The sequence below is a fragment of the Phaethon aethereus genome, assembly GCF_964289735.1.
Source record: "Phaethon aethereus genome assembly, chromosome: 15".
Lineage (NCBI taxonomy): Eukaryota > Metazoa > Chordata > Aves > Phaethontiformes > Phaethontidae > Phaethon > Phaethon aethereus.
Genome location: NC_138591.1, coordinates 12,893,691 through 12,912,099, shown reverse-complemented (window position 1 = coordinate 12,912,099; position 18,409 = coordinate 12,893,691). Strand labels below are relative to the sequence as shown.

At 40.7% G+C, this 18,409-nt stretch overlaps 1 protein-coding gene across 1 annotated transcript in view; it reads right to left on the bottom strand.

Moving 5' to 3' along the window:
* Positions 1–5,913: 5,913 nt before the first annotated feature.
* GRIN2A (glutamate ionotropic receptor NMDA type subunit 2A) overlaps positions 5,914–18,409 on the bottom strand; it is a gene marked incomplete at both ends in the record, with an annotated part of 174,296 nt that continues 161,800 nt past the window's right edge. The window contains 2 exons of the mRNA XM_082006717.1: positions 5,914–7,704; positions 9,282–9,520. Coding sequence (XP_081862843.1) covers positions 5,914–7,704; positions 9,282–9,520 — 2,030 coding nt within the window. The remainder of the gene's footprint in view (positions 7,705–9,281; positions 9,521–18,409) is intronic.

The window sequence follows — 18,409 nt, the reverse complement described above, 5'->3', positions numbered from 1 at the left end:
ATTGGAAGAACACGTATCTTTAGAGAGCACACTCTGTACACGGGTGAAGAGAAGCAGGGCAAAAAAAAATTGAAAGCTTGCCTGAGGTGAAATAAATGAGGCGGTTATTTACAAAGAGTGCAGTAACCCTCCCCAGCAGAGCAGAGAAGCGAGGCAGGATTTCTGCTCCCATTTAACAGGGCAACAGACACCAGCGAACATAAACAGCCACCTCTCCATCCCGCAAACATCGCTGCGACACTGTAATGAAGGTGAACATGGGATTAATTCCACGATGAAAGCTGAGCATCAACAAGAATTTTACGCTATGTACAGTATGTGCACATCAGACAGAAAGGTCTGCATGACCCGAGCAATGCAAGAGACGGGACGGTCTTGAGGCTACTCCCATTCAACCACAGCTTCACGGGTGACTCCAGGCAGAGCAGGTCGAGCCTTTCCTCTCTCACACCTCATCCCTGTCTGTACTTGCATTTACGTCCACAAAGAAACACACAGCCGTGATTAAACAGCACTCCCTCCTAGTGATAGTAAATACTAACATGTTGCTAATACATTTAAATAAGACAGTACAGGTGAGTTTGGCCTATATCATAAAAGTCATACTTTAAAAGGCCTTTATGCTCTTTCCTTCAGAATTTCCTTCAGCACTGTCATACTGTGAAGGCTCAGCTCTCGGTAGGAAAGAAGTTTGGATTAAAAAAAAAACATTGGCAAAACAAACAATTTAAGTGTATCACTGGAAATCCGTTTTTACGTTGCAAACCAGATTGCCCTATACAGGAAAGGTATCTACTTTAAAAGGACTCTTGAGCTAAGACAGGACTAGAGCTGGGAAAGGGCAAGTTTAGCAAGGGAACGTATGACACTCCATCCTGAAAGCAGCACACAATATGATGATTAACATCACAATCCAGCCAAGCCACAGGATGGTTACTGCTCTATATTAACTGAGAGAGGATTTTGTCAAAAAAGATCTGTTTTCACTAGGTTTTATATACCAAACATCTTAAATGCAATGTAAAACAACAAAAAGATTCATGTCTTGCATTCTTCCTAAATCCGAGCTGGCTCTTAGACCCTTAGATTTGTACCTCAATTCCTGTTCTATGTTGATGAACCCAGCAAGGGAAGGAATAGTACCAAAATCTTCCCTGTCGCTAAGATGCATACGCTACACTGCAGAAATGTGAAAATAGTAAGTTATTCTACACGGAACAGCTTCTGACACTTTTCTTTCATGCTGGATAGTCACGTGGTGTAAAGATAACGATGACACGGACTAGGCTGGGAGCACGGCAAAGCCCACGAACAGCAGGTGCCACCTGTACCTTAGTAACTACTTGCGTAAGCACAGGCACCTACGTGCACCTGCAGGGTTAACTAGGTACTCACTTGCAGATTTAACTGGCAGATTTTTGAGGCCAGGGATAAGCAGGTCATTACTTTTCTAAGCCCACCTAACTGAGATGTCTAAGCTAGGAGACTGTATTTTCTAAAAGGTCAAGAGAGAGAGGTAAAATCTTTCGGGACACATCACATACACAATGCTTCCAACGCTTCCCCCCCCGACCTGCCAGCCAGGGGGACCTTTCTCTCTCTCCGCCGCTGGCAATGGGAAGAGCCTAGCCTTCCAGGACAGAAACCCAACGCTACGCAGCTCCAGCTTTTGCCACCTTTAAAACTATGTAAAAAGATCTATTTTCACCAGGAAAAACAAACCCACCCCTGATTTCCCTTGTGAACCTTATTTCACCTCTTAAGTGTTCCTGAAAGATCATAGAGAATGAGACGTGTTTATGAGATGCTGCCAAAACATGGTGAGCTGGTGGTGATTTGGTTTCTGTTTGTCCACAGCACCCTTTTCCCTAACTGAGCTTCTCAGATAGCAGAATAATGAATTCTGAGAAAAAGCTGCAAAAACATTAAATGAAAATTTCCAGAAATACAAAAACTCTTAATTTTCCTTAATTTTATCTTATATATTAAAATAGCTTATTTCCATGCGTTTAAGTTAGTGGGTGGCTACACTGCTCTAAGAAACACAAGCAGAACACAAAATCCATTTGAATGGAAAATGGAAAATTTACTATGGTGAAAAGGGAAAGACAAAAACATGAAGAAATTCTACAATGTCTTTAAAAGAGGAAAAACGCAAGAGGCAGGTATGTCTATGTAGCTGTGTTTACCTCCGTGTACCTACTCCATTCCTCAGCAATTCAATATCCTGCCTCCATAAAAGTTGTCGTCCAGGAGCACTGTAACACTACAGGACATGCTACCGAGAACGGCCCATATCATTGGCCCCAATCAAGCCTGATTCAGTTCCAGCTGGAGTCACAGGAAATCTTGGAGATAGGAATGACCAACACACCGCTAGAGCTGTAATCAGGAAAATGTAACAAGTCACCAGCACCATCCAGAAAGGTACAGAAAGGATGGCCACTTATGCAGGAAGATTCTTTTCTCCTCTTCAAGAATAGCAGCAGCTAGAGTGAGAGAGAGGGAAATACAGAAAGTCTTGATCTTGGTTTAATTGAAAGTCAGTGCAAATATATCAACAAAGCTCAGGCAATATTCAGAATTCCACACGCTCTATGGCTGAGCCTCACAAGCTGTGCCTTGTGGCTCTACCGTTGAAGATTTTTCTTCAACTTCTCAGCTGCTTCTTCTTTACACGTATACATCTGCAACCACACCAGCTACTCGCCTACAACCCTACACTTCAGCCTTGGCTTCCCCCTTTATTCACTCATATTATATGCCAAGATCAAAACCACCAATGCATGCAGATTCTTATTCCCTCTACTTTCCGTATCTGGTTTGTTGAGTTTTTTTCTCCCTTAAGGCAGCATCTTTTATTTCCATGTGAACAACTGCTGTGCCACATTATCAAGTCTTCCCTCTGTCTCTTTAATTTGCTTTGGTTTAGGGGAGGTGGTTATATTGCATATTTGCAGCTAATAATAATAAATCTCTACAGTCACCAGAAATCTGCTCAAAATCAGAAGCAGCAAACTGCAATATATTTCTCTGTAGCTCATTTGCTTGTACATTCCACAGAAGGATAAATCCACCTGGGTTTAGGATGTTTACATTTGGATCTCAACAGTTTACTTAGAAAATGTTGTAAATGGGAATTTTTCTTTTCCACAACTTCACATACAGTACTTGCCTATATATTGAATTACGTGTGTCTCGTTAGAGATGATGATACAAAAGACTTGGAGTGATCAGCAAATATTTTGAGAGCTTTAAGGTGATGTGAAAGACAAGAGCCACCACTGAGTTTTATGATTCACTTGGTAAAATTCTTAGTGACTTGCATGGCAGTTTTTGGTATGATAACAGCAAATGCCATATCTGCTGAAATACACTAGGTAGTTCAAAATAGTTAAGATTTTACTTAATATATTATGATTTGGATTGGAAATTAAAATTTGCCTGAACTATTTTTATTAAACTCGTTACAACAATATTTATGCCTTTAGTGCATTTGCCTTCCTGTAGACCTAAGACAAATAGGACACCCAGGTCTTTGGGAAAAGGTTTTGGTTCAGGAGCAGTAGTGTTCGTCCCATAAACACCCTGGCCCTGCTTAGCTCATGCGACTATTCCTAAGAAATGTGAATCTCCCTTAGGGCAGGTAAGGATCTTCTGTTTATACAAACTACATCCAGTGAGTGACCAGAAAGCATGCCGTGTGAATCAGGGCCAATTATTGTGACTAAATATTGAATAAAGAATACTCAAAACATATTTGCTCTGGACAGCACCCAGATACCCATAGATTTGCTTTATGAACATATTTATAATAAAGTATACTGAGATTTTTGGAAGCTGGAAAGGAACTCAGAAGCCCAAATCTCATTACATTTCATTCCTTCAAAAATAGCATCTTTCACCATCATGGTGAAGATACAAGTACATTTGCAAATACCAAGAACTCATTCTGGACTGTTTGGTAGTTGAAGCCAGCTTAAATCTGCTTTTTAAAAAAAAAGTAAACAAAATTCAAGAAGCTACATTTTGTCTATCCCTATATGTCATCTATATGATCTCCCATTTGCCAGTCCGCTCTGCAGCATGCTATACCACGCTAAACAATTTGGGTGCTGTTCCGCTGGCAGGCAGATACCACAATTACAGCTGACAGGCGTGATTCTATTGAAATGAGTTTCAGTTTAGGGAAAAGTTAGGGTAATATTCACATTTTCCAATTCACAGTGGTAATGGTTTCCCTGCTCACTGTTCTTCAGTGAAATGTAAGAAATAATGCCTGAATAATCTAAAGCTCCTCTTGATAAAAAAACCTAGAGTAATTCCAGAGTAGCAGGAGAATGGGAGAGCACCGCCTGTTGAATGCTTTCAGTATTTAAATATATTAGCAATTATATTTACTTATTTAGTTTAAATTAAATTTACATCTGTATATTTTACACATGAAAGCCTTCCTCTCTTCCCTTCCACACTCTCTTGTGGTTAAAATCTAAAGGGGGAGGGTCTGGTGGGAGTGAGGTGTGTAGCAGATATTTTATTTGTGAAATAACCTGATTGATCTTTACTAGAAGTAGAAGTCATGTAACAACGCATCCCTGTTACGTGAATATCTCTGTATGCCAGTAGGTGATAATAAAGATAGTGTTCCTTAGTTACGCCTGCATATATTCGATTTATGTAACAGGCTTGATTGGAGAGGTTAAAAAAAATGGTCTGATGTTCAACAAATATGCACAATGTTCTAGAAGGACGAAGTCCCTCAAAAGGTGTTAACCCTTCACTGCGTCCGCAAGTAAATGGTATTCCGCTTAGTCAATCCTCACTGCTTACACTGAGCTGATGGCTCTTGGTGTTTGATACTGTCTTAACAGCTTTAATACTATTAACATACGATTAATCAGATGTCACTAACACGCTATGAACAAAGAAGTACAGTGGGTTGGAATTTGGCTTTGGAAGTGAAGGAGTAAAAGAAATACTATACAGCCCTGAGTAATCACCTGCAAGGGGCAAACGCAAACGTACGTACACATTAGGCCTCAAGGTTACTAATAAAGTCCACAGCTCCACAGTAAGTGCCATATAGCGATATCTAAAAATATATACTCTGGATTAGGCAGCTGTGAAATCTTTGACAAGATGACTGCAGACTTCTCAATGAACTCTTTGCAATGGTAAGTGCATGTGAAATATAAGAAAAGCATTTGTACGTTAACATTAACCGATACCCATGGGGCTTCCTTTTGGTACACAGCAGTTCACATGGTTGGGCCTACAGCCTCCCCATTTATTTTCTGTCAGTCTAGAGTGAACATACTAATTTTGTGCTAACACACTGCATTTTATTTATCGAGGTCCTGGGGCTTGGGGTTTTTTATTATTATTTGGCTTTGAAAATGATTATGAAGCTAAAATATATTTTTGAAAATCTAGCTTTCTGTTCTCTTTTAGAGTCTTACTTTTGTAACTGTGCAAATGCATTCCTAATTCTTTTTGCCTGTGCCATACTACATGCATACCATATTGCTTATCCAGTACTAGAAAATCATTAAACATTTCTAAGGACAAAGTACATTGAATGATACTTAGCAACATAAATTAGAGTAACTGAAATAGTAAAATAATTAGATACAAAACAGCATAGTTGCCAACATATATTGGGGCTATTTCAGTACAGTTTGCCATTTATATATAAGGCATACATAAATGGCTATTTTTTTATCCTTTTCAACAACACATTTTAAAAGGATGGTTAAGAGCATACTAGTTTACCTACTCATGTACAAAAGTACACTGGGAAAGGGAGAGGTTTACATATCATTTACAATAGCAGGATACTGTTTAAAGGATAAATTCTCCCTCTAAGATGGTGGCAACTATTTCTTCCCTATAGATGAAGTGTTCAAGGAAAATTTAAACATCTGATTCAATGCTAGGCATTTTCTTATACACACGTCTATTGCTACAGGAATTTAAAACCCTTGGAGTAGAGTACAAGCTATTCCTATTTGCAACGTAAGGCAAAACATGCTCTGAAATGTACATGTCATTATGGATCCGACCATCCCTGGAACAGTATGATGTTGTAGATTTTATGGATGACCTTAAATAATTATCATTTCTTCCTCTTGTTGGTAATGAATGTTTATAAAGATCAGCTGGACTTCGCCTAAGAGATAAGTGCTGGTCATCCCGATACGAGTGCAGAAAGGGATTATCATCTGAGTGAACAGGATACAGGGACTTGCTCCGCTTACTGTCCTCTAGAGAATGAGTTAAAAGTGAGGCCTTGTTGCTCAACAGTTTGCTCGAGGGAACACTGAACATGCTTGCATATGGACTACTTTGTAGAAATTTCTCTCTTTCTTTCAAGCTTATACTACGAGAAGGTCTTCCAATATCAATTTCCCTAGATTTATCAGCGATATTATCAAAAGAATGTTGCCTGCTAATCCTCAACTTATTTTTTTTATGATATTGCAGAGCATTATTTTGTGACCAACTATGCTCATATATTTCTTCAGGAAGTGATAAGTTCGTTGTATCCTGCAGCATCTGATCTTCTTCAATATCATAGAGGTTCCCCATCCGCAAGCATGCGTCGCATTTATAGGGAGATCTGCTCGAATAGTGTCCCGCATAAGTGGGCACATTGGAAAGACAGCTCCTGCAGTGGGTGGAATTCTGTCTGTATCTATCGTTCATGTCAACTAGGGAAGTATTTTTATCTTTTAAAGTGTAATGCTTTGCATAAAGTTTATACTGGTCATTATTTGGAAGACTGTCTTCGTTATGCGAGGGAGTCCTGTTAGCATGTTCTGCTTTCCTGTAGTTGTCATCATGATCTTGATAAACATCAGGAAACTCTATGGTTTCTGGAAGGACAATGTTTTCAATGTACTGAGGTGTGTCCAAGCGGAATCCTGGCTCCTTTTCAGCATCAATCGTGTAGATTTTATCCCGCGGAGAGCTCTGTTTGGTTTTCAGATATGTCAGTTCCACTTCACTACAGTCTTTTGGGTATTTTGATGCTACTGTCCTTTTTTTAAAATTGTCCTTGGTTTTGTGGTGCTTGTTGTTGTTTTCAGGTTCCATATGGCAAGTAGCTCGGCTTGATGTCTCTGATACATCTGAATGGACAATCTCTTCAGGAAGGTATCTTTGGATTTTCACTGAAAGCTGCCTGTTTTCATCCGACCCATTTTCTCTCTGGGAACCTTGGCTCTGACGCACAGATTCTTGACGTAAAGATTCAACAGATTTCCTCCACAGCTGCCTGGGTCTGGAGTTCACTTTTGCTTCTGTTGTTACTGCAACCTCTACTGTATTTGGATTGGACTCGTTCAGTGTGAGAGGATGCTGACCTTGGAAAACATAGTTGTTAAGATTGTCCTTGTGTCGATTGCCAGGAATTGTTTGCAATTCACTCATGTTGTCACCAAAAAAGTTGTCCTTTGTCTGAAAGGATCTGTTGTCAGAAAATATCAAGTTTCCCTTATCCATGACCATATCCATAATCAAGGAACCCCTCTGGATAAAATCAGCTGTTCTTTTGGGGGAGGTAATTCTTGAAGGATTGATATTGGTCATATTTTTTGCTGTTCGCAGTAGTTTTAACATGTTGGTTTGGGAATTGGTCAAAGTAAAGTCAGGAGACTTCTTTTTTTCTTCAATGTGTACTCCATGAATGCAGCTGTAAATACCCTGTAATATGAGTAATATAAAACAAATTAAATCACTAGGTATAAATTTTAAATAATTCCATTCTATTTTTTATTAACAATAAAGAACAATTAAACATTGCTTATCTAATGACTGGAAAGAGTAAAAGTACATATCTATTATTTTAGCAGTTCCTTACATCGATATGGGAGAGTAATTTCTGCCCTATCTGTAGGCACTGTAAAGGAGAAAGCTTGCCAGTATTTTACAAACCAGTGGTCTGCGTTGGCCTCCAATGCTTATTCTAGAAAAGAAGATTAGAAGGTACCCCAAAAGCTTCCCTAGTCCCATCACAAAATGTAACTTAACCTTCGGTAATGGAAACTATTATTTTAAACCAGTGAATAAATTATCCCTCTAAACAAGCCTGCGTTCAGGCTCTTTTCTTGGAGGTTAAGGTACTCTTCACTTTCACTGAAATAATGGTTTAGCTTTTCTGTTTCCTACCCTAGTACATAAGAAGAAAATCCCAGCTCTTTCTAAAGCCTGAATTTGAGTTCATTTTGAGCAAAGGGCTGAAGCCCATCTTTTAACTCCAACCTCATCAGTTACTCCTGTGAGCTTAATTGACAGTTCTGACCCTGTAAACTTCTAATTCTCAGAAATTTGCCCTTGAAATAAGTGCTACTTTTTCCCCACATTGGTTAGGAGGATTTCACATGTAAAAGGCCAAAAATATAAAGTTCAAATGTAAAATGTGGAGGTTAAACTGAATATCCTTTTCTAGACAATCCCCAACAGCGTAGGGCAGTGTATTTTAAATGTAGTTCCAATACAGTCCAATTTACTCAACAGGGTAATTTCAGCACCTTTTAAAGCAATTAGGCATTTTAGTATAATTCTCAATTCTCCTTAGCTATATAAAAAAATCCAGAAAAATCAATTACCTAATGAAAGTACTATGTGTTTAAAAAAAAAAAAGACAAAACCCAACTTATTTGTCAGAAATGGAAGAACAAGCACATACTTCCCTTATTTTACAACAAGTAATATTTAGATATGTAGCTCCACTTTGATTTTGATAGTTATCATTAAAACCTGTCTTAATGTCTAATCAAACATAAATGGCACTTGTCTTTGACCCTTTCTCATATGGTTTATTAAAGTTTTCTATCAAGAAAAGCTTATAAAAATATTTGAGTATATTTTTATCACTTAAAATCCCCTTGTTTCAGAAATACACAAAGCTTAGCGCTAATGTTTGTCATCAATTTAGTATTTATTTTTGAATTCTTTTGTGGAAATTAACCCATTTCCTGGATCTGAACAGCTCTACCATTTCTTCATCAAAATTTCCCCTATATGTATTAGTTTTCAGCATTGGATTACTGATTATCCTGGCATATGATAATTCATGCCCTAGAATAATCCAATGGAGAAAAGACTTCCCGTGGAGTACAAGTACATCCTAAGCCCACTGACTACTCCAGAGCATCACGCTGATGCTCTAACCTGCATTTCAAATGTCCAAGTGGGAATAAAAGGAGAGATAACATTTTAGAGGGGTAGCGCTTATTCTGGCTGTTGCCTGAAGGGGGGGAAATGAAAGTAATACCAACCCTGCTGATGGAGAACAACAGGCCCGGCCTATCTGAGCAGACTCCAGTGAAGCAGAATCTAAGTTTCCAGTAAAATAAGTGCTCCCAGACAAAGGTTATTAAACTGAGTGCCATGGCTGCTGCAAGCATGTAGAACACTCCTGCCATGTTGTCAATGTCCAGCTGGCTGCTCATGACTTCATTCTTCTCGTTGTGGCAAATACCAGTCAGCCACAGGGTTTCTAACTCTTCCATTTCCCCTAGGGAGAGCGAGGAGTCAAACCAGTTAGAACGCAAGAATTGCTGCTCACAATATTCAAAAGTCATTGCAAGCTTAAAAATACACCACCATTTAATGCTTCATTTCTGGAGCACTTTAGTCTTATCTACTAAGGATTTGCAAATATAGCAGATTTCAACTCACAGCACCTTAGTTTCAGATGTCCTCAGATTTCATAAATCCTCAGATGTCATAAATTACATGGGAAGCTGGTGGCTCTAAAAAGCAGGATCTGTGATGTGGGTAAAACTTCCTTCTGCTTGCTGTCACCAGTACCACTTGGTACAGAGAGTGGAGCCAGAGAGCTCCTGTCCCAGGGGACTCCCCATGCCCCAGAGCTGTGCACACCCAGACCCCGTGGGCTCCTCCCGTGCCAGTCCCACAGATGCCACCGGTGCCGCTCCCGTCGGCAGGACCAGCCCGTGTGCGGACTCCAGAGGTGCCGACGCACACAGAGACCCTCAGAGACAGCAGTGTCCCTAACAGCACCCACGCGGCACTCACAAACACACATGAAGACAGCCTGATCCTCCCGCTCCCGCCCAGCGCACGAGGACAGACGTTCGCCAGTGAAACGTGCTCACGCCACCACCCCGTGACTCACAGACACATCAGGCTATAAGACCCCTCAAACACTGGCACGGGCTAAGTCCGTGCCACATCTGTGCCCAGACCCTGTATGCCCTTTACCCAGGCACTGGCTTGGACCTCAGAGCTTTCCTAACAAACAAGTCCCCTAACAAATCATCTGCCCCACACTCATAAACACGGAACAGAAAGCAAGATCACATCAAACCCAGCTAGGAACTGAGTTTATTAAGAGATGGGACAGGCTGTAGCCATCAGACACAGGGCTCAGTCAGGCAGGCATCCTGACCCACAACCAGCCCCTTTTATGCCCCCTCCTCTCCATTTTCCTACATTTGTTCCTCCCTGATGCACGCTGACCCCTCCCTTTGGCCTTTCCCTTAAACATCGCAAAATAAAATTCACATGTTCTCACAACCCCTTTAAAACATGCCATAAGAAGTTTGTTCTCTCCTGTGAGACCCATGATAACCTTATTTCCCCTTTCTCTATAAGTTGCAACATTCTGGCTAGAGCTTTCTGTTTTTCTTCCCAGCAATACCTTTATTTATGGCAAAGCAATGACAATCACCAGCACTGGATGTGAAAGCACCCAAAGCTATGTCTGCAGGTTACAGTAACGTTGTATCGGGAATGGAAAGCTTGACTAGCTTTACCCATACAGCACATGCAGCAAGTGAGGAAAAAATAGTTGTTTATGATGCAGTATTAAGAAAGTCGATTGGCTTTCATACACCACCTGCTTTTCTATAGAGGATAACGGTCACAACGCTTGGATACTTGTGGGAATACAGTTTGCCACTTGTCCTGTTTCAGTTTCTTTTTAAAACCATTTTATTGTCATTAGTATCTCTCAAACACAGTTCTCCTGGCTTTCCGTCTCTTTTCATTTTCTGCTTTCCCCCAGAGACCTGGGTGAAGCAGTAACTGCAAACCCTTCCCACGTCTCGTAGTCCCAGCCTTCTCTCTCGTGGTGCCCTGGACACCTCCCTCTGCTCCCTCCCGGCCCTCCAGATCCCCCGGCCTTTCTCCTGACAGTCTCCGCTGGCCTTTTGCCACCTGCCTCCTGGACAGTGGCAGAAAAACATACGGCATCATCGCGTGCCTGAAACATAGCATTCCTGGTTTCTGGTTCTGGCTACGCCACACCCTTACTGCCGTGAAAACACTTATTTGCTTAAAAGCTAAGGAAGCAGATCCGCCCTCTCCCGCTGCTGTGTATTCTTAGTCTTAGAATCCGTATTTCACTGATGAGATTTGGCCTCAGATGAAGGACACTATCACTTAGCAGTGGCTGCTGCTGCCAACATGTACAGGGGTGTGCAAGAAACTGTTCCTGCCAAGATTGGTTTTTATATTGCATGATATATTAATTTTCAAACATTTAGTGTTGTTCTTACTGAAGCATCGCATGTACATACATGCCTTTTTGCTCTCTTGGGGATATAGTCAGCTGAATAATTCTATTATTATTTTTAATGACATAAACTTCACTGTTTCTAGAAAATACAGCAGGCAATACAGTGGGCCAGAAAAAGTACAGTGTTAGGTGCCTTGGTATGTCTCCCAGTTTAGGATATGGCTTCAATGTGGGGGAAGAATTCCCACGCTACAGGTCCCTAATCCTTACCCAGTGATTAGGGAACACATTTTCAGTATTATGATCCATACATCGTTGCAGTAAAGATAAGAAAAAAAGTGGCTAGAAACTTTATTTCAGCTATTGGCATAATATTGACATTTCAGCTACCATCAAGCTAGACTAGAAGACCAATGACCTGCTGTGCAAAAGCATTTTGCAGGATAGAGTGCCAGGGCACTAGGAAAGCTGCAGCCCACAGATAATTCGGGTGTGTGAGTTGGAAGCAGAACACAAGACTGTGATGGAGAAATTGCTTCTCATAGAACGTGAAGGAAAAATTGAAGTAGAAAGGACAAGTGCTGAGGCACTTTAGCAAAGGCATTTCACAAATTGGTAAAAGAGATTATTTGGTTCCTACTTAATTCTGGGCTCCGTTTTGTGCTTGAAACATGAATTGAACCTCTACATCAGAAAAAGGCAGTGTATCTTCTCCCAAATTACAGTGCTCAATCTTCAAAATACCTTAGAGCATCCCCAAAGAAGAAAGTAAATCCTAATGAATCTTTAAAAGTCTTCTAATCCAGGACACAGGGACAATAAATTATTAATTGTAACAGTATAGATATTGCACTCTGTCACTACATAGATAATTGGGGTGCGTTATTTCATTTCCATATCTTAGCACATTTGGATTTCTTTTATTCTGCTAAACCGTAGTGGACTGCTCCCCTCGTCTCTCTTTCAAGTCCTCCCCAAGGTCTATGAATAAAACTCACAGAATCTATGGAACAGAAAAGAACCCAAGTCCAAAGAGAGAGCAATATTTCTGGTTTGTGCATTAGCAGCTGAAGCTCTGACAATCAGCCCTCATTACTTCCCACAGGAAAATTCGCATCTCCCAGGATTGTCAAACATCAATTTGATTTGACTGCTGTGCCCTTTTACAATTCATAACAAAACTCACAAAGGAATTTAAACCTCTTTTTTTATTAGTTTCCTCTGTGTTTCTTTCCCTTTGGCATGTACATCTAAAGTAACTATTGATAATCCACTAACCTTCCCAAAATCGTCACTACAGAAACAAACCAAGCTTGTGTTGAGTCAAGATAAATGACAGTGCCCTGGCAAGCTATGAAGAGCAACGCATCCCAGAGTCTCGCAGATCCTGCTGTCGCAATATCCCTTCCATTATATCTGACAATGATGGAAATCACTGTTAACTAATACCCAAAAGTAATCCACAGTTTTATAGATCGCAAAGCACTGTGAATTATGGATTGTCACATTTATGAAATGATACTATCTGGGAACGGACAGATTAGGCTGGTAATTCTAGTTTGTATATATAAATCAGTTACCACTTACAGTATATGTTTATATACGTGCGTGTATACACACAGAAACAGACGCACAGACAAAACAGTTACTGATTTAACTGTAATAACACTTCAGCATAGCTGACCCTATAAAACTGGCAAAAATGCCTAATCTATGTATTGTTCTTTCTGCTCATTACTTTTTTAGCCCAGATATTTACAGAAGGCATAACTTTTCATATTCAAACCTTTGTTACAATTTGAAATTCAAACTAAAATATGTATGGTTTTAAAATGCCTTAGGATATGATTTTTATTACAAAATCCTCAGGTATGAGGAATTTTTTAACTGAGGTGTCGATTTGTTCCTTACAAAAATCAGTCACTTCCGAACTTGGCCTAGAGTTGGAATTCAAAACATTGAACTTTGAGGCTAGTTAAACTTTGGTTCAGAAAAAAATTTTTAAAAGAATCAAGTCCTTGTGGAGGAAAGCTGTCTTTCAAATCCTTTTGGGTGGTCTAACTTGTGAGGTGAACATGTAGGGTGATGTCATCCATAGCAATGTATTAGTCTCGGCACTTGAAAGGCCAGAAATTTGTAATGATTAGGCACCGGAGAGTTCAGTTGTCTCCATGATGTGCGTAATTCCAGTTAGCAAGTAAGGGCTCGAAATCTCCCATAGAAAGACCTTGGAAATCTAAGCCAGCAACCTCAATATATATAAATGCCAAGCGTCAATGAACAAAGCATTAATGGAGTTCAAGTCTGCGTCTAATAGGGGTGGTCTTAAGTTGCTTATAAATATTAATCAGACTTATTTTAAGGCTTTTTGTTTTCATTTCAGACATTTACTAAAAGGAATGTAATGCCACAATCATTTTCTGTATCTGCCCATGTGTGGACGAGATTAACAATTAAATGAATAGATGCAGATTTCAGCGAACTACATCGTGACACTAGCGCAAGATTAGAAAATGAACAGTTCCAATATATTTGACCAAAAAAAAGTGTTTATTTTCTGTTTAGTATCTTCACAGTATATTTAACCTGCAAAATCACAGTAACTGTATGGTGCGTACATTAAGATATTTTAAGAATTTCTATAGCGCTGCATCATAAAAAGTCTGCCTCATTTAGAGTGTAAGAATCAGTATAAGCAAATATTTTAAAGATCTATATTTCAAGCAGTGTTGGGCCTCTACTCTATTCACTCAAAATACAGTATTGCCTTCTCTAATGAACTGCAGCATTCCAGGTCTTTCAGTGGTAATTCAAGCCTATTCACTATGTTTTTAGGCTACAGTGCAAACGGTACCCTGATCCCTTTGTATTTCTCTTGCGTTTGTTCCTGTGGCTGTGCTGCTCTGCTCTGACTCCTATTTGCACAGAAACATGCCAGCTGGCCATTCTGACTCTGACTGTCCCAGAAGTGCCTTCCTTTCTACATTTTAGTGTGTATTTGACACTTCATCATTCTGGGAAGGAATGATAAACTGTCCAGTGTGTCCCCTGAACAATTTCTTCATAATAAAAACATCATTATCCAGACACAGAAAAGATACAGATCAAAGGGTAGAATTACACACTTTTCCTCGTCATAGTCCTTAGCGTTTTTTGCAGGCTGTGGTGTCACCTATCCCTGTCATCATCCTCTCGGAGCTCAAAAACATGCTGCCCTTTTGCAGTCTCTGTCATTGTCTCTCTTGGAGCTCTGTCAGCTCTCAGGGATTCTTTTAGGGCAGTTACTGGTACCCCCAGATTCCTTTCATTTCCGAGGCCCAGCATCTTGTCTGGGCATTCTCCCTTGGTTCTCAGCTTTGCTTATTAAACCACCCTCCCAAAAAGGCAGTGTCTTCCCAGATGATGGGCCAGGCATGAGATACTGATGGTTAAAGCTGCCCAACTTACGGGTCATTTCGCTGATGTTATTTGGTTTTCTGAGTGTTTTTTCCCTCTACATCTACACATGCATCCAGGAAGATGCACACATACTGAAAATTACATGTTATTTATAAAAAAGAGAAACACCAAACCCACATAATCCATGATTCTGCACATGTACTTCTAGAAAAGCAGTTTGGGGTAAGGTTTTTTTTCCCCCCAAGAGGGAATAACAGTTTTGTCTGATGCCTTCCTCATGATTAGTAAAAAAAAATAAAATCTTTCATTATCACCCAAGTATGTCCCTGCTTACAAATTTGCCAGAAATAAACAAGCACAAAGTTTTATAATTACATCAAAAAAGAGAACAGACACACTAGGATAACCTTCCTTGCTGCTTATTTAAAAAGCAAATAATAAAATCAACTTGTTGCTCCATCCCAGCAAACAAAGCAAGACCTCTAAAGCTTGAGTGGCACCTGAGCATCTTCTTCCCCTCTCCCTGGGGATACAAACGAGGGGGAAAGGGACAGAGATGGACAATCTAGCCCTGCACCTTCCTGATGGCAAAACCACGAGCATAGACATAGTCGGTAAGTGAGAAGCATCAGAAGTGCTGCATGCCTGGGAGTGTCTCCACCATCCTTCCTCCAAGTCCACAGCCACAGGGCATTTATCCTTCTCCTCCCCACAGCTGCTGTGGGGCGAGCTTCATCCTGGTAGAAAAACACTCTCGAAAATCAAAGGCAGGCCATGATTTACCTCCTTTGATCTTCACTCTTGGGAAGTAAGCCAAGCCTGGGCTGGGTTTCAGCGTGGCTTGGGAACACAGCCAGATTAAGTACAGACTCATGACAGTCCAAAATAGCAGTGAGAAGTCTGAGACACTGTTTGGTTTTAAAAGGTGTGCTGCATTCAGGCAGCCCTGGGAGGAGCAACACCAGCAGAAGTCTGGACAGAGTGTTTAATGGAGGGAAATTTAATATCTCTGTCATCATTTCTTCATCACATTAATTTTACAATATTTTAATTGGAAATTTGACTTTTTAATTTTGATTCTCTTATTATCCTCCAAATGATCAAAGTAAATTGCTAAATAATTTGTTTTAATATTTCTATAAGCACTGAAGTCTATAATTCACTGAGTTCTTATTTTTCTTCTTTAAAAGACAGGTGTTTTTCTGCCCTACTTTAACCATGTAGGTTAAAGCCATAGGTTCCTGGGGCTAATCACTGATGGTTCACAGGCTGCCTCAGCTGCTTCCATAGGTACTCTAGAGGGGTATTTTCATCAAGTTCTTACCTTAATTTTAAGCTATTTAATTATTCTCAGACATGAAGGGAGAAGAAATTTATTTTGTATGTTCCTTCTGGACCCAGAAAAAGATTTTTAACACTTCACGTGGTGTTTGCAAATGACAATTTCAGGGTGGTTCAGAGTGCCAGCCTGTACCTTCACCTTACTGCAAACTAAAACGTGGCATTGAGGTGCCAACGGAACTTAAAAGAAACAGCAAACCTAAAACAGAGGAAAAAATAACCTAATGGGTCAGCCTCTTGAGCATGGGTGGGAGACTGGATTTACACAGTAAGATCCATTGCACAAAGACACTTGAGCCGTGGAAACCCCCAGCACTGGATACGCCTGCACCAATGCCAAGCCTTGCGGCAGGCGTTATCAGGCAACTGCAACTGCATGGGAAGTTACCCTCCGCTGGCTGCAGAACACACTGCCTTTCGTGGAGGAGTTGTCGGGAATAATTACTTCTCCGCTGTAATGTGTTGCTTCGCACACCTAACTGCAGTCTGCATATTCCGCAGGAGCATGCTTTGGGCAAGGAAAGGATGTTCTGCCCGAGTGGAGAAAGCTGAGCTGCAGCCCGACATCTTTCTTGTTTCACTGGTTAAGTACAACAGACCTCCGCTGTCAGCACATCCCCTAGACTTGTAGAAGGTGCAGGGCAGGAGGAGGCCACCCCAGCAGGAGATCACAGTGCGCGTGACAGAGCAGAAGGTGCAAAAAGAAACAGGCTGGTATTGACGGTATAAGGGGTGGTGACTACTGTGCAAAGCACTAACCTGAGGTTGAGCCTGAGGAGACAGCATGCAGGTAAAAACCCTGACATATACCAATTACAGATCTTTAATAAAAGGGTTAAATATGTACTTTCTCATCGGTCAGTTGTAGGGCATCATCTTCACAAGACTGTGGCTGCACTTGCAGAATCATCTGCTTATTCAGACCGAACAAACGGCATTTTTCAAGTTCAGGGGCAGACTGTTTCACACTGCCTCTGCTGAGAACTCCCGCTAAGTGATGGAAGAGGAAGGTAGCACCCCGTCGCTTGCAGACCCTAACCTAAGAGGGTCTTTACGCTGAATAGAGGGTTGATGTGTCTTTGGTTCAGTAAGCTCATCAGTTGCAGTTTCACCTAGTTATAAGATTCATACAGCATGTTTCATCTAAGAGATTCTATGAAAGCACAGCAACTTTTGGAATTGTCTGGATTCCCCAAAACAATCTCTCTTATTTTCTCAGTTATTTCCCCCTGTAAAAATAGTGAGAGGAACACAGATGACTGACAGCAATAAACTTATTGTGAGCTAATGACTGCACTCTGCATGCCCCCATTAGTTAAGGATGAATTAATGGAACTGCTAAGCAAGACTTTAAATATCACAGTCCCTCTAACTCTTGTTCAGCTACACAAACACCCTCCACTTATACACTCACGCTCTCCAGTCACATTTGTTCCACCCACTGCTTAAGAAGGACACTAAATATATAAACAGAAAATCACTGGGATTGTGGGTGTATTCTGCCTGAGCAGTGAAAATACGTCCTTATAATCACATACGTATTTCCTTCTCGGTCTCTTAACAGCCACTGAGTCACTCTGCTATACTTCCTTATAATCTAGACAGCGATTTGGAAGGCTTATGCCAAAATATGAAAAAAATAGCAAAGAGCTTGCCTCTTCCAAATGTAAGGGGGCAAATCTTGTTTCCACAGGTACCTACTACCCCTAAGGAGTGGGAAGCAATTACCCACCCAAGAAAGTAATTCTTAGTGTATTAAGCCATCCTAAAAGCACATAAAGATTAACCAGAACTGAAAGTGATTAGGAAGGGGATAACAGACCCTCTGTAGAAACTCAAACAAAACCAGTTTTCTTCTTGACATCTCTGTGTCTGTAATTGCTTTAAAGGTTGCAGCTTTAAGGGTTAAGGGCTTAATACAGCTGCTATACCACCAGCCCCTCTTTCCCTGCTGATCTCTTCCCAGACCTTCATTTGGACTGAGCCCATAGCCAGTAGGTAAGGCAATGGGTTACAAACACCTCACAGGTAGTACATGCTTGACCTGGCCAGCTGGCTGGTATTGTCCCACTCTGCCCCATACTTGCCCTCTTTACCCAGCGTTTTTCTGTCCCTTGTTTCCATCCATTTCTGCTGTCATGCGTCTTTTATCCCTCTATTTCTGCCACATCCCCCATAGCT